Source organism: Rhipicephalus microplus, chromosome X (genome assembly GCF_043290135.1).
Source record: "Rhipicephalus microplus isolate Deutch F79 chromosome X, USDA_Rmic, whole genome shotgun sequence".
NCBI lineage: Eukaryota > Metazoa > Arthropoda > Arachnida > Ixodida > Ixodidae > Rhipicephalus > Rhipicephalus microplus.
The window spans coordinates 417,846,072-417,863,408 of record NC_134710.1 but is presented as its reverse complement, the minus strand read 5'-3'; the positions used below and the strand labels follow the sequence as shown (position 1 = coordinate 417,863,408).

The window sequence follows — 17,337 nt, the reverse complement described above, 5'->3', positions numbered from 1 at the left end:
CGTTGATTCGTAGAAGCCTCCGTAAGCGCGGAAATAACAGCGTCTAGCCCTGTGCGCTGACCAGGTGTGCATGCGACAGCGAGGCGCCCCGACATCCTAACACTCCGTAATGACGGGGGGGGGGGGGGGGGGGTTATGCTTATCTACATGCCGCCAATATGTCTCTGTCAGCCCAGTGGTCGCATCCCCGCGTCATTCTCAATGGCACGCGTGCATGCCAACAGTGGCTCAGACTCAGACGACGGCGCCTGGCCTGCTTCTTGACAGACGTTCTTCCAAGTAAGCCTTCCCCTTCTAGTACCAAACAGGGACGACCTTGACGGCTCCGCTCGTGAACCATGTGAACGAAGGAGTCTCCTTTCTGTCCAATGCTCGGGTCTCCCGCGTTCGCCTTCGCGGAACCGACCAGCTTCATTATTTGACGGGTCGGGAACTGGCTCCGCGCTATGCATCAGCCGCTAAAATTGCGCTACACACAACACGTCGCTAATAAATACCTCATACTAACTCACACGCTTACCAGGTAAGAAGCAGTAAATTGGAAAATGATTGCTAATGTCGATAGTAATCGTACCTGCTTCAACATAAACAGGATCGAAGCTTATGATACACAAGTCTAACGTTGTTTCAGATGTAGCTGCTATTTGTGTTGGTGAGGTAATTAATTTCATACAGCCATAAGCTTCGATAACTTCATTTAGGCGTACAAAGCAGGGGTTATCTAGGGACACATATTGTTAAAATCTCCCACTAGAACAGTTTGCAGGTGAGAATCTAAAGATCTGTCCAGTAGTTTCTCAGTGAATTTCGAAAAGCTTTTTATTGAACCAGAAGGAGGGCGGTAAACAACATAGAATAACACATCGGCACACTTTATCGTCATACATTCATAGTTATCATTTAAGACCTTAAACTCTGGTATTATTCTCTACAACAGGTTTCTACGAACATATACAGAAACACCACCACCACACTTTCCCAATCTGCACGCAGAGATACACTCATAGCCATCAATCATATTGAAGTCATCTTCTGATGAGCATCATTTTTCAGTACAGCAATATAAATCAAACGTATAATTGATTTCAGACAGCAGCATTCTTATTTCATCGAAATTTTTTCTCAAGATTCTAGCATTTAAATGAAAAGCAAAGAGTTCAGAGCCGCATCTGAGAGTTGGAATGTGGCGTAAAAACTTGGATATGGAAAACGACATCTTGAGACAGTCTCCAGTGAAGTACATACAACCGTTCTCACGATAGAGGGATGTCCTCACTTCCTCGAATTACCCGCGCTTTTTTACCATTTGCTCGTCTTACTAGCACTTTTTTATTGGCATGCAATACAAATGCTAAACCGGATTTCTTCGCCCATTTTTTGATCATTGCGAGCAACGCGCGGGCTTGTCGAGTCATGTTTCCACACATGTATGTGCTGCTGCTTTCATTCTTTAAGAGACGCCGCTTTGAGAGCCATTTGTCTCTTACTTCCTCATTCTCGTAGCGAACAATTATAGCACGTGTTTGTCTTGGCTTAGCGGTTAGCCGATGTACGGTTTTGAAGTCATTTTGGGATAGGGGTGGCAGTAGAATTTGCTTCGCAACTTCATTCAGTTTAGCCATCAGGTCCTCATTTTCGCTTTCCTTGATGCCATGAATTCCTAGATTCAAACGTCTGCTATGGTATTCTAGCTTGACGAGGTCCTGTGCCATCACAGATAGATCCTTATCAACCTTGATCTGCTCTAACTTATCGATTCTTCTCGTCAAGTCTCTGGTAGCTGATTCTTGAGACTGCACACGCTCACTGAATTAATCAAATTTGTGTGACAGATGTTGCAAAACTGTTTCCACGGCTCCAAGTTTACTAGGCAGGACAATGAGTGCATTATTCTTCAGTTCTAATGAGTGGAGTTGCTGGGCTACAATGCTCTCAGTTGTCATCCCTTCTGTATCGGTTGCGGTTTTCTGGCCACTGGTCTTGCACTTATCGCACTTCCATGTACTTTTTCCCCGCTTTTTACACGCTTCTTCAGAAATGCCTGCGCATTCACCGAAGTGGAACGCAAATTTACATTCGGAGCAAACTGACAGTGGGCTTGTATCTTCTAGCTCAAGGTGGCAAGAACAAGAACGTACTTGTAACATGTAACTACAGTTCAACATTTCAAGAACGCACCAATGGTAATCAGCAGCGGTAAAACGCCGAATAATAACACGAAAATGATAGTCACCAACCTGTACGATACGGAGCAAGTTTTAACGTGTGCTTGCTGGTTGTGCCGCTGCTGCCGAATGGTGGTTCACGCCCTTTCAGAAGTTTGCTTGCCGTGTCCGGATAGTGTCGCTCTAGCAGCCGATGACGTTGATACCACAATGTTTCGCTGTGGAAAAGCATAATGCCAAACCAAACGCCCAAGTATTTTGACCCGAATAGGCAGTCGGTTAGTGCCTCAGCGCCTTCATCTGTAAAATACCGAGAGAGTTTTAACGTGTACTCGCTGCTTGTGCCGCTGCTGCCGAACGAGCGCATTAGGTCGCGTCATACGTGAGACATGAGCGCTATCTGGCAGTTGTCCTGGAAAACGGGGCACTTGCCAAGCAAGCCCGTCTCAGAGGTGATATGTTGTAGAAGGCAAGGCGACAAGTGGGTTCCACCACCGTGACGTCTTAGCAAAGCATTGGAAACACTGTTTCGTGCAACCGTTGCATGGCCAGCGCAGCGTTAGAAAGGCTATGATCCTTAAAATTACTTATGTATGCCTTTTGTAGTAAAACATACACATTCATAATATCGACGTGTTGTGATCGTGCCTCAGATATGCGCAATTATTGCTTTTTAATTGACAATTTCACAAGTATGAACGCTGAACCTTGAGAAATATTGGTGTGCGCAGCGGATGGGGTCGCCCGTTTGGAGTATCGCTTGGTCAATTTTGTGCCGTTTAGGGTACCGTTAAGGGTAGAGAAACAGATAGACCAAAACTTTTGCGTCGAAGGTCCCCAAGAAAGACTATCATCTTCAAAACAAAGCGCATGGCCTCCGAGACGGCTGGCGTGTGTTGTAGAAACACGCCACGCGACTGCCATCTCGGAGGCCATGCAAAGCGCAACCGCGCTGATGGCATGTTGTGCTCCCGCAGCGCTTGTGCGCCACCAAACTATACACAGCATTTTTGTTGTCGCCCTTGTCGTAGTGAACTTACTTCGACACCTGCTGCGCAGGGCGCGTTTGGCTGGTACGCTAGCTGCACGACTATTTTTATACTTCGTCGAGCGTGCACGGGAACATGGGAACCGACCAGCTGGACGACACTTCGGCGCCGATCCGCCTGCGTTCGTTACGACAGAAAACAAGAAGAGCTTTGGGCTACACAAGCAATTCGCCGCGCATTAGTGGATCAAGACAAGTAAAACCGCCGTGCGAAATATTCGCTATTGTAGCTCTCATGACAATTTTCTTTCGTACTAAAGCGTTCCCCAAACTGGCGTCAACTTTTCTGAAATAAAAAAAGAAATCGTGGGTTCATTACGCGAGTAAATATGGTAAACTTGATGAATTACAGAAACCCTCATTATGGTTGTGGCTGACACTGATATTAGTGGATCAATTCACTGCTTGCAGCACGCTACCTGATTGAGCTTGGGGACAGTGAGCCTAACCAATGGGCGGCGTTGTCTGCCCGCTACTACTGGCAGGCTCTGTCGCTTGATCCTGGCTCTGGCATGCCCCACAACCGCCTGGGCGCTCTGGCTGCTGGCGACACTTTCAAAGCTGCTTATCACTTTCTGCGATGGTCAGTACTCTATCTATTTCTTTCAAATGCGCACGTTTTTTGTGAGCAAACACCTATAACCAACGTAGTCAGACACTAGATTGCTTTATAGGTGCGGCAGCAGCTCTTCTGTTTAAGGTGTGTTGAAAAAATTGCTGCATAGATTGCAGTGCCAATCAGTTGCACGTAGTAGGCAGACTTCTCATCACAAAAGGCCATCGTGGCTATGGCGCAGTGCTTAGTAAACATCCTGCAGTGTAAATATTTATTATCCCCAATGATCTCCCGTTTACACCCTTTCAGTTAGTGACATTCATCTTACAGTGTAGCTTTTTTGGCTTCATACTTGTGCTGTCGACAGTAATGCCTTGTTGACTTGAACTCGCATATCTAAAAAATCAGTCAAGTCAAAATTTTTCGCGGCACCAAACATTTTCCTGTGCACCTCATGCATATTTCTCCTTTATCTCGAAGTATTTTTGGGTCGGACCTGCCACTACGTCGGTTTTTTCCACCAACGCAAAGTGCGTGAGGCCTCAACCCAGTGACATATCAGCTTTGTCAAGCAACCTTGTGGCACATCACGTGACACATTCATTGCCCCGCCGCGGTGGTCTAGTGGCTAAGGTACTCGGCTGCTGACCCGCAGCTCGCGGGATCGCATCCCGGCTGCAGCGGCTGCATTTTCGATGGAGGTGAAAATCGAACATTGCACATGAATTCGGCGTCCCTTTGTCAATACTTTCGTCGGTAATGAAGAACAAGCAGATGGTGCTAAATAAATTTCAGCACAGCTTTTCTAGCCAGCGGAAGTGGATTCCAGAGTCGAAGTTCCAAGACGTTGAAGTGTGGTTGACGGTATGGCTGCGATAAGCCGGAGTGGTCGTCCTTCAAATCTCCACAGCAATGTTGTTGGAGAAGGCAGACACTGGCCTCGCATATGGGGCATATGGACTTCAGTTGCAGCAGCAGCAGCGAAAAAACTAACTGCTTCAAAAAAAACAGAACAGTTTGGTGTGGAAGTCAGTGAACGGCTAGAGTGGCATTGTGGACACAGCCACTGCCCACGATTGGCGCAGCAGCTGGCTCGCCGGGTTTCACGAGAGTTACGCCAACAGCGACATATTCAACCTTGGCCACACCTACACACTGAAGCCTACAGCGTGCTCGGGAGTGAAACAACAGAATGACAGGGTCACTGTTCTTTTTGTGGCGAATGCCACAAGTGAAGAGAAGTTGCCATTACTTATAATTGCCAAAGCTCTTAAGCCCACGTGCTTTAGAAATGCACGACTGCTGAATGGCATTATCTATCGAGTGAACAGAGCAACGTGGATGACCGCTAGTACTATTTTCAAAGAGTACGTTCACGCTATAGATGACAAGATGGCCAAGAAATATAAAATAAAAAATGTCCTGTTCATTGTCGACAACTGCCCAGGCTACGACAAAGTAGAAAATTTGGAAGCAGGGACTATCGAGTTTCTGCCTGCAAATATGACGTCTGTGCTGCAGCCGTTAGGCCTTGGTGTCAACGACGTGGCCAAAAAGAAATCTACCAAAAGAGCCTTCTCCACCAAGTTTAGTAGTCTTATGAAAGTGGCAAAGGCTACAAAATTTATCTTCGTGGATCAGTACGCCTTCTCAGCGGTGCGGCACTTGGCAGCAAGTTTGTGAAGTGGCTATCGCCAACTGCATTATGCACGCTGAGTTTCCATATGTTGCCTGTTTGCCAGAAGCAGAGACGACAAAGACAGATGGCTTCACAGACTGTGAGGAACTTTGTCAAGAGGTCATCAATCTTACAAGTAACGGTGCCGCTAAAAATGACGTGTTCTTAAGTACGCGTTGTTTGAGCAGGATGTGGCAATGACCGGAGAAATGACGGACGCTGAAATCGTTCAAACGGCCACTAACGTAGGGAACGGCAGAGACGACTGTGATGACGAATCACCGCGATAGGTGCTGACATCTCTGAGATGAATAATTTGCTTCGCTTGTTTCGAAATAAGGTTGAGTGCATTGGCGGGGAAGATCTACTGACGCAATACGTTTAGCAGCTGGAAGACGCCTTCCCAGGCCCCAGTATGACCGCAAAGCAGACATGCATAACGCAGTTTTTCTATGTTATTTAAAATGATAATGAAATAAAACCCAGGCAGTTAAAGTCTCTTGTACGTAATGTTTTTCTCTTTGAAAGCTTAACGAAAAGAAATATTGGAAACTTTCCCAGAGAAGCTGCTAAGTAGTAGTGACTTTTCTGAAAAGTGCTTACTTTTGATAACAATTAGCGCAGCATTGCTTATCTCGAGAGTCCTCTTATCTCAAAGTTTTTTTTGGCTTTTACAACTTCAACTAAAAAAGGTATTACTACACTCACTAAAATAGACCGTCATATTTAGGCGAATTGAGTCCGTATCATCCAAAGCCCATAATATCTCAACTCTGCACAAGCGGTAAGGGGAGGATTGCATATTGCCGTGTTACGATTGTTTCAATTTTACTGAGCAGTGTGGGGATGGATAGTTCAGCTGATACGTGCTGAATATATTGAACCGCATAGTTACAAAAGACTGTATTCAACAGTACCAGCTATTGAAGAAATTTCAGTTCAAATATAAATATGAGTGAGTGACAATACAATAGGCACATGAATGCCATGTGGCCTCTGGAAAGCAACAAAGCTTAGCACGAAAATAAAGTGTTTTTACAGCTTTTTAAGCCACTTCTGTTGATTGACTTGGAACAAAATCTTTATAATTTGTGCGAGCGCGAAGGCATATATAGGGCTACCTGTTGGGAGCTTCTGTGCAGCCTCCATGGCTTGCTGGACAGTGAACTGAATAGCACCAAGGCATTTGAAAGTGGAACTCACATCATTAGAACACTCCGTAACCACCTTTCAAAACTATGGTGGCAGTGCCTAACAACCTTACAACAATAACTGATGACTGTCTAATGCAAAACAAAATAAAACAGTTTTTTTGTTTGCACTTAGCTAGAAAAAAATCGAAGATAAAAGATTCACAAGCACCCTTTAGCGATGATGCATTTGTTTGCACTGAATTTCTCTAAGCTGCAACAGCTCAACCACTGGCACGACGGCATGATTAACATTCCTTCTGATTGGCTTGGCTTTGCCGGTAGCCATCAATGTTGCCAGGCACAATTTAAAATTACCGTGCGCTTGCGCATTGAGAGCGGTGTGGTCTAGTCTGTTGTCAGGCTGCGTACACACGGCACAAGCACGCTTCATCTGTTCATTGCAAAAAAATGCCACCGATTTTGTCCGCTGAAGATAGTAGTCTGTTGTATCGTGGTCCGTTATGTGTGAGCTTCACACCATTAATTTATTGCGCAGACCCAACTGAAACTCAATAACGGTCGGTTGTACCTGAAAGTCTTTTGTATTCATGTCTCTTATACATGGTTTCGCCATAGCCTGCCGGTCCCTGGCCATATAGTGCATTATCCGGAAAACCACCCGTAGAAAGTTCTGGTTCAACTTGTTTTTGCGTGGTTTTGGCGTTTGTTGCTGGCCGCGGCTGCTTGTGTTCGGATGTGTTAAGCGAATTAAAGTATACCGATGAAGCGCTGGTAAATCGTGCACGTCTGTGTCAAATGCAGATGAAGTCTGTATGCCTGATTTGATTTTATATGGTAGCAAAAACGTTTTGTTTTCCGAGCGATAACGAAAAAAAAGAGCGCCTGCATTGCAGTAACCATGCGGGAAAACAGGATTTCCACTAAGAGCGCATAGGTTTGTTCTGTCTGCTTCATCAAAGGCAATGTAAAGCTCAGCGCAGACTTATGGCACAGAGGCAATACTCAGTTGAAGGCCCCCAGTTACCAGGAACACATCAGTCACTGTCATCTTCTATCCGTGGCAGGTAAATGTACAGACATCTGAAATGGGCAGCAAACCATGAAATCGAACACTGACAATCCATCTTTAAAGCGTTTATTTTATAGTTTTAGTGATATCAATGATGTGTACTGTTTGAAACAACACGGGACACAAAAAAGCCGCGCATAAAATGAATTGCCGCAATGTGTACGTCATGGTGTCTATGTTTCAGTGTCATTGCAATTTATTTTTTTTAGAAAGCGCCGCTGGCAAGTGGGCTCTCATTCGTGTGAGCAAAGGACTTATCACCTAATATCTGCTGCTAATTAACATCGCAGCATTCAATCAAATTTATCTTTTGGATGTTAACATGGACTGTAGGTTCAGTTAGGTTCAACTTGAAAGTTTGACTCATATACTTGTGAGGAAACCAAATAGTTCACGTGACCCTGCAGCCGCAGTTGACGTCATCACATCAGTTCAATTTATGATTTCTCAGTCAATCACATGAGCACTTCGGATCGCGAGCAGTTATGATCGCTGCTGATCTCTTTAAAATTGACAGGTAGGGCAAATAAGGGTTTCATCCCGAGGTTGTGTGCTAAGAATAAAACACAAATATGTTCGGGGTTTAACAGGAGGAACGTTTTCAGTTCTAGTCGAAAATCTGAATGGAACAACTTCACTATGAATCTATCAACTCTTCTCCTGCATGTCGACAATGTAGATCCGCTTCGAAGACGCGGACAGGGAAAAGACAGGTGTGCGCTGTCAAATTTTGGCTCGTGTCTTCAAAGCGCAATCACATCATCGACATGCAGAACCATCTGGCCCAATTTAGTGTGCTGACAAAGTTATGCAGCGATTTATCCATTGTCTGTCTGTATAGGCGCGACCACTGTCAGAGGTAACGTGGAGCAGGGGGCTGCGCTCATTGGAACGCCACGATGAGTATTTTGCGCGACGACCGTCGGCCACGTGAGCCGTGTTACCTGCAGCAGTGGCAAGGCCTGTGCCTGTCGTGCGCTGCGTTGAGCCATTTTATGTAGCTGCTAGACGTTTCTCCAAAAAAGTCTTATAGAATGCTCCAGAAATATTACAGCCGTAAATTCAAGCACACCACGGAAACACTGCCGGAATCTTTGAAAAAGCATTGTCGGGAGTGCCGCACCGGAAGTCTTCTTGGGTAGGTCGTTCTGCAAGAGTCAGTTTGTTTACAAGCACTGAAACTGTCTATAAGCCTACACTGTAATGGGATGCCTAAGCAAAGAAAAATCAGCTTTTCCCACCATGTGTATACATTTATTCTACTGTAAAAATTTGATAGACAACCTAATCATTGGACAGACAATAAATAGAGATGATGTTGCATTTATATGATACCTCCTCCTTTCCCCTAAATTACTTCCCACATCTATCACGAGACTTTCAAGTCACATCAACTTCTGTTATGTGGCTTTCGGTGTTCAACTCGCTTCTTTTTTTCATTTTGTGTTCTAAGCGCATATGTTAGCAGCTCTCCTTACTAGAGCCTAACCTCTACTGAAGACAAGTACGATTTTGCAAGAAACCATCATTAACGATATGGTTTATGTCTTCATACCTGTTATAGAAGGTGGTAGAAGATCTTGGAAGTTTAGGGAAATGTTTGCTTCGAAACAATATTTTTCTGCTGTCTCTTGCTTGGAAAACAATACCATGCACATGGAGTTCATGGTGAGTCTTGGCTGACGGGTAGTCGGAATCTACTAGCGTTGGACGATTTAACCTGATACCCTACTTCGATGGTTGGGACGTCATGCTACCGAGCTCAATTCCTAGCAACAGCAGCCATATGCAAAAACACCCATGTATTGTTGTCATTGCTTGTGCGTGCTTGAGTCTCTTATGCAATTAATATAGCTGTGCAAATAACTAAATTTTGGGTGAAAAATGAACTGGAATGCTGAAGGATGAGTTCTAATACTTAAAAAAAATAGTTGGCAAGTATTTTTCAAACTCATTCAGGTGCGAAAAGAAAAAAAAACGTTGTACAGAATCCCGAAGCTCAATCTTAGGAACATGAAGCATTTTTTTTTATTAGGTTGATCGAGGGCTGAAAGGGTGCTGCTGAGTGATATTGTTGTATAAAGAATCAGCCAGTGCAGAGGCTGCGCTGCGTAACTATATTAGTATACATTACCACACCCCATATTCGCCCACCTTTTTTTTACTATTCTGAAGCTCCGCGAAAGGGGTGCGAATATTACACGGGGATTTCGCGAATGCACAAAAATAATGTGCAATAGTCCTAACGAACGAAATATATACATAAAAAAATAAGCTCGAGAACGAACGAAGTGTACTTGCTCGTTTAACAGAATCAGCACGCACTTTAACATGTCAGATACGGCAATGCTTAGTCTAGTCAGAATCGTTGATGGAGAGCTGCAAGTGAGAATTGTCATCACACACACTGCCACCATCTTCCCAAGCGCATCGCCCTCGAATCTGTCCAGTGCGTTCAAAAGTCCCATTTTCTTGAAGTTCTTTTCGACAATGACAAGAGAAACAAAGAGTCATAAAACGGTGATACCGGAGGACCTAAGCATGCGCACTTAAATTAAAAGTCCGTCAATGGCAGAAAACTTGTACCCAGAAGCACCCACTCTTTCTTCCGCACCGACCACGCCGATCGTCATACGTTGAAGCACTTCACGCTGAAGTGTTTGGGTGGCACGATTCCTGTTTTATTCTAGAAGCTTCACAACAGCCAGCTTTAATTTCTTCGTATATATAATTACTGTAGCCCATTACAAGAGAACAGTAAAAACATGAAGGATGGATGGGAAAACCTAAACTTCTAAAATCAACCAATCTTGCATTGCAGCGCACACACACAGAACGAGGGAAACAGTTGGCGCAACAGGCCCTCGCCCGCCTCTGGTGCCGAAAGTGTTCCGTACCGTGACGCAGAAATGCATTCACACGGTGGTATAGATGGAGAGACCCGTAAACCAGCTGAGTGTTTGTGCACGGTATTCCAGGGATCCTAATTCGGGGGAAGTCTTTGGAAGCCAAGCTGCTGTTATCTCCTCCATGAAACAAACCCTCAGTCTGCCGCCACTTGCTACAAGCCGTTGTTTTTACCGACTCTTCCTTTTTTCACATATGTACTTCTCTAACAGCCATCTTTAGAAAGAACTAATCGCTAAACCATCCTATCACTTCTTTCGAAATGATCACTCCCACAAAGTTGGAATCATTTGCTGTACTACTCAGCACTGTTACTATAGTATCGTTCCGTGCACATCACAGGGTAGAAACCGCCTTCCCGGAAACATCGCCGTCATTGAAGACCACCAACTGTTCAGAACAACATTAACCTATAAAGTATAAATAGGAGCCTTAGAACTTGTATTTTGTTTATTGTTTGCTGGATTTCTCGTTTGGTTTTGCTTATATTTTTTGTTCACTCCCCTTTCGAAGGTCTTTGGCCTTGAGGTTACTAATAAACGAAATGAAATGAAATAAAAGAAGTGACCATGCACTCGCAGCCTGTTTGTGTGCGCTCATCTGATCGATGGGCAGCGTGCCAGGCACACACACCTAATGAATCCTAAGCTTCACAGTTTCTTCGTACTGGCGCCGGCGAGCACTAAATATGCAAGTAAATATTGTTTCGTAAAGCTGACAAAATATTAGGAAAGATCAAATCATACGAGTAAATACAGTATTTGGTCTAACCTAAGTTCGTATTGACAACACTTGAAAAAAAAACTGTTTCCTCGACCACTCCTTCGAATTCCATGGTGTACCAAGTGATGTATTAGGCAAGGGTGTGCACTGCTCTTCTAATACGGTGCTGGTGGGAGAATACATGTGGGGCTTCGACAGGCTACTAGCACACAACACCTTCCTAAAGAGGCCCTCTCACGCTGTTCAACCCCCCCTTTTTTACTTGCGGGTTGTGTAGAGTGAAGTATGGACAGATTAGTGCAGCAAGTGATACAGTGATAGGGGCACGCTGTTCGAAGACATTCATGTTAGAAAAATCAAAATACAAAAAAGAGCCTCCCCTCAACTCGAACTTTTCTGCGTCACTTGACATCATTTTACTCTCTCACGTGACGTCGGAAAGCTGCCCTAATGAAATGAGCTGAAAGCCCCCACGTAGGGGAGGCTCTCAAATCATTGTTGCCTGTTCATTCGAACGTATTGATGACGCTGCTACCATGGCAACAAACAACGTTGTGCTGGCCATGTAGTTTCGTTTACACAGCCGAGCAGCGTGGTGAGGTGCAATGAGCCTCAATGACTTCACAGAGTTAGAGCAGGCGCTCCTTCTTCGAAGCGAGGACTTGGTCGCTGGATTCTGTGATGACCGGTTGTGCCCACGCGATCTCCGAAGTCAGCATAGCTCTGGTCGACTGGACTGGCCCTACGTCATCTCCAGACGCCAATCTTCGACGACAGCATAGCTCTGACCTACTGGACTTGCCTTCCAGCAACGTCCTAACGCCGACAAGAGCTCTCGCTGGTGGTTCCCCGTCCTCGGACTTCTGCAACCGTGTTCATATTTCCTGTCTTCTTCTTACTTCTGTCATTGGTTGTCCCTGCGCCTCGCTCTGTCCTTCCTCTCTCTCTATCTCTTTACATTTTAATTATATTTTTTTGTTTCCTTCTGTACCCCATCCCTCGTTAGCTGCTGTTAAGGTGTCCTCCCCTTGAGAGACAGTTACGGGGCTCACTTTTCTTTTCCTTTCCCTTATAATCTCCCCCCCCCCCGAAGCGAAGCTTTGTGCTTCGTGTTTTATAATGACACGCAGAGGAAGCCATCAGACTACTTGAACTCGGCAAGAGACGACGACAGCAACCGTACAGCATTGCCGCCACCGCGACAAACTAGAAGCCCACCCCTGGACTATAATGCGGCTGGCTGGTAAGCGATAACTCGCTCTCATCTTTTTTGCTTACTTCGCAAGACAAGTGCTACATATTGTCATGGGCGTTCTTGTGTTTATCCTGTGCCTCGGAACGATTTTGTGTACGCATGCAACGACATGTTGGGAACCGATTAGTGCATGTAGGTGGAATGGTTGCCGCTCAACAACACTCAGAGGCCGCGCTTGAACGCTTCTTTTGGGCGCTTCAATAGTATATGCGGCGCCGCAGCTAGAAAATTGCGGACGTGCGAGCTGGGTGACAGTATCAGCTTCCTCTTTCAAAGATATGAAGAACTGTTTACATCTTTTTCTTCTTTTATCAGACACAGTGCGTTGCACCGACGGCACTCGGTGACCACCCTCACCATTTCCCAAGCCTTATTCGCCATCCGAGTTTGTTTTTGACACGAGTTGACCAAAGCCATTCAATTTTATTGCTAGCACATACTTGAATGTTTTCCAGTTTGCGCAAGAGGAGGGCATAAATCAAATGAATGTATGCGAAACGTGATTTTTATACACACGCTGCGCTGACAGTGCTCCGGAAGCGGTAGATCAGCAAGTTAGAGAACAAAAGAGATGTGTTCATTCGCTATCAATAAACAGAGGTCATTTGTCTGTTTACCTTCGAAGGTTAGTAAAATAATTTTGCGTGTTGCAGGTGCCATTGCGATTGCTGCCGCCCTATGTTGACTATAATAGAGCGGCTGTGTTGCCGAGACATGCCTCAATGCACAGCACACAACGTGAACGACTGCATATGCAAAGACAATTACTTCTTTACCCGGTGCTTGGATGCCGAAGTCCTACGTTTGGCTTACGCGGAACTCATTTAGTGGGCTAAAGAACCAGTTGTGAAAGTCCACAAGTGAGTGAAGACTCAACAGGCCCGGGGTAGCAAAGAATTATTCTTCCAGGGAAAGCGCTAGGTCCGGCACCCCTTAACTATGTCATGGGAGCTCACGTAAAGTATATTTACGGAAGTTAAAAAAAATTGAAAAAGGGTGTGGTGGAACGGACCTACCTACACTATGACACTGCCCCTAGGCCTGCACAGGGTTCCCCTTCAAGATGGGGGGGGGGGTCAAATATTTGCAAGAGCATCCCCTCTCTTATTATTAATGTGTATATTTTGCCCCTTCCCCTCTTTCACACACTAGCCACCGCCACAGAAAGCTTCAGTCCAGTGAGAACGAGCCCATATTGCACATAGCTGCAGTCACTATGGTAGACAGTTCATTACTTTTCTGACGTACATTCAGCAAGTTTTTTATCCTGTATCCTCTGAAAGTGACATCACGTTAAAGACCCCCGGAAGGTCTAAATTTCTGGAACCCTTTACTACGGCATCTCTAAAAAAACATGTGGTGTTTCCTGGACGTTAAACTCCACATATCAATCAATCAATCAATTTAAAACTGACACAACATTGTGGCCAACTACAATAGATGTATTCAAGGTTTAGAACACAAGGCTCAATGAATGCAAATACGAAAGGAGAAAAACGTGTGCTGAAGAGCACGTCCTTGTTGTTCCTCCAAGATTTTGTGTTCATTTATATATTGTATTCTAGTAAATTCGTACCAGCAAGCTTGCCGACACATTCTTACAACACAAGTATCATCAATGGCAGTATACTGCAGAGATTAATTTTAACGTTTCAGTACACGATTATACTCAATACTGAATAAATGTAATCGTCACTGTGGGGCATTATCACGGCTGCGCAAGTGCTGATGTAGTCCTTATTTTATTTTTACTACAATTTCTGAAAGTACCACTACACTGCATACCACCAGTTCACCCAGTGGATGTGGGGACAACTGGAAATCGGCATGCACAAGGTCAGTCTATTCTGCGCCATCTAGATGAATAGGAAAATGTTCCCATTGGAAGCGTATACGAGATTTAAATATCCTGAATTGTGACTTCAGTGCTAACAAGAAAATATAAAAGTAAAAACAATCAATGTCGGAAAGCAAAGCATTTTTCGTGACAACACAAACTCTGTGCTACAAGGCAATTTTTAATTATCAGAAAACCTGTTCATTCCTTTTATACACCTTAATTCCCACTGGTGAGGATTGTGAAGTCAACCGGTTCCTTAAAGGAAGCACTCACACAGAGAATGCATAGCTATGTGCACGACTTTGTGTAATGATTATGCATTTTTAGTATTTGCACGTGACGTGCCTCTTCTTTTGCGTTGGCAGTATTGTTCATTTTAGACGTATATTTATATGTCTCTTTTGCCAAACTAGCTGTACGACATTCCGAAAGCTTTGTGAAAATCCCATTCTCTATTGACAAGCAACAGTTTATGACCAAAACATCAACCAAAAAGCAAAAATCTGTCTTAGAACAGCTTACACAGTATGCTCGCATCGCATTGACATAACATGTGCACTTCGGCTCCACCGCTTAGTATCAGCCAACATACTGAGGCTGCACAGAAAAAAAAAAACAGAACCAGTTTTTCCTTTAGTCGCTCGTGACTTCAAGTGTGTGGCCCTCCTTCACACAGGCACCAATGAATGTGTGCATGCCACAGCACAAACAAACTTTAAAACACTCGGTTTTTTGAAATTTCCAATTTCAATTGGGAAAAGAAATACAGTACTATAAACATACAAGCGTACAGAAAACTGCATTTTTTAAATGGCGCAGAACAGCAATTTTTCCAGGTGTGCTCATGTTCTTAGTTACACTTGTTCTGTGCATCGAAATTTCATTCGTTTATCCATGTGTATATACACATGTTAAACCCACTTCTAATGTTTAGATGTTTTTTGAAAAAACCTTTTATATTATAATAAAAATAGGCTGACCAAAGCTGCATGACCAAATGCTACTGTTAACTGCCTTGCATAAGTTGTTCATTGCGGTGCCGGGTAGTGTCCGCATGTAGATAACAACTGAATCCAGGTTCCTCTCTGCATACAGCTTTAATAGGACACACTGGGGGATCATAGATGAAATAACTTCCTTCAGTGATGAAGGAAATAGCTTAGATGAAATAGCTTCCTTGGGCTATTAGACCTTAATAATTAAGGTCCAATAGATCGTATAAGTGTCCTAGCCCGAAGTGGGCCGCTCCCTTGTTGGTACTGAAATACCTAGCCTTCCAGCCGCTTTGTGGGCCCATTTACCTGCCTATAATTTTTTCTCCATTTTAGTACTGCACAACTCTTCGTCCCATTGTTCTTCAGTAGTTTCCTTGCCGCTGCGTAATGACGAGCAAAGCCAAGGCATATGAGCAAGATGTATGGGTTTGCGGCATTTATCGTATGTTGTAGGAGCACTTAACTCCGGATAAATCTTCTTAGTTAACAGGTGGCTCAGATAGGTTCCTGTTTGTGATCACCTGAGTGCGATAGCCAGTGCTCTGTTTAGTTCACTGTGTGGAGGGAGAAGACGCTGCGTCCTAGAAAGAAATGTTTTGGTAGCTCGTTGTACAAAAGGAGGTGACTCGCATTCTGAAACATCCGCGTTTTCTTGCCTTCTGGCTGCATGGTTGACAAGTCCTTGTGCAGCGAAGTGCGCAGATTCGTTGACGTTCGTGGGAGCACTGTTCATTTCTTTCATGCGAGCAGGAAACCAAATAATCATGTGTGACTTGATAACATTTCTCTTGAGCATTGCCAGAGCCTTTGTAGAGATTACCTCTGGCAAATGCTTTTCCAGAGGTTTTGCACTGGCTTGTCTTCTGCATGGGGTGAACATGCATCTGAACAGGCATAACTGTGATATTGCCCTTCAGTTTGTTTGAGACTACCTTGTGGTTATCATCTATCGCTATAACTGAAGTATGAATTTGTTTGAGGATGTGCCTTCCTGCTTGCGTTGTTATAGACCTAATTAACTGAGCTCTCCCTTGTGCCTTGACGATTTCCTGTAATTTCTTGTGCATCTCAAGCTGCATGAGTTTTTAGGTTGGGTGTCCAAGGTAGCCGAAGAGCTCTCTTTATTGTATTTCTCAGTAATACAGTAAGTTTGTCTTTTTCAAATCTCTGCCACTAATTCATGGCTGCTCCGTAAGCGAAGTGCCACAACAAAAATGAGTCAATTAGTCTTACAATGTTGTCTTCTCCAAACCTTTGTTGGCGGTTAGCAACTCTCTAATGAGCCTGATTGCGTTGTGCACTTTCTTGGCGATTCATTGAATAGTATAGTCATTGGAGTCACTGCCTTCTATCATGAAGCTCAGGATCCAGAAAAATCAACTCTGGGATTGACGCTTCCACTCATGGTATAAAGCGTTATATCGTACTTCTCTTTTGGAAACCATCCCGTGAGTTTGCGGCCTCTTCTCTTAGGGCTGTATAGCAATAATTCAGATTTACAGGGTATGCATCCGAGTCCCGTGTGATTGAAGTACTCTTCCGGCAAGTGTACAGCTTTTTGTAATTTTTCTTCGGTTTCTACGTTGCTGCCTCTAGTACACCATAACGTGACATCATCTGCGTGAATAGTCTACTTTATGCCTTCGATGCCTTTAAGTTTCCTGGCGAGACCTATCATAGAGATATTGAAAAAAGTAGGCGGGATGACCGCTCCTTGGGGTGTGCCCTGGTTGCCTAGCTTCTCCGAATCAGGTTTGAGGTTCCTGGCCAGCAGCGTTGCCATGGTTTGCTGAGAAATGCATCGACGTGTTGATAAATATTACTACCCAAACCAAGGTTCCAAATGGTGTTGAGTATGAAGGTATGATGGTTATGATCGAATGATTTCTCTATGCCTAGTACCAGTTTTCTTCCCGTGTCTCTTGTCTAATGACTGATTGTTTGTTC

General features: G+C 44.4%; 1 protein-coding gene across 1 annotated transcript in view; it reads left to right on the top strand.

Annotated features, from left to right (window-relative positions):
• The window catches only part of LOC119161898 (nonsense-mediated mRNA decay factor SMG5), a 394,369-nt gene that overhangs the window by 75,871 nt on the left and 301,161 nt on the right, over positions 1-17,337 (top strand). The window contains exon 6 of the mRNA XM_075880312.1: positions 3,625-3,796. Coding sequence (XP_075736427.1) covers positions 3,625-3,796 — 172 coding nt within the window. The remainder of the gene's footprint in view (positions 1-3,624; positions 3,797-17,337) is intronic.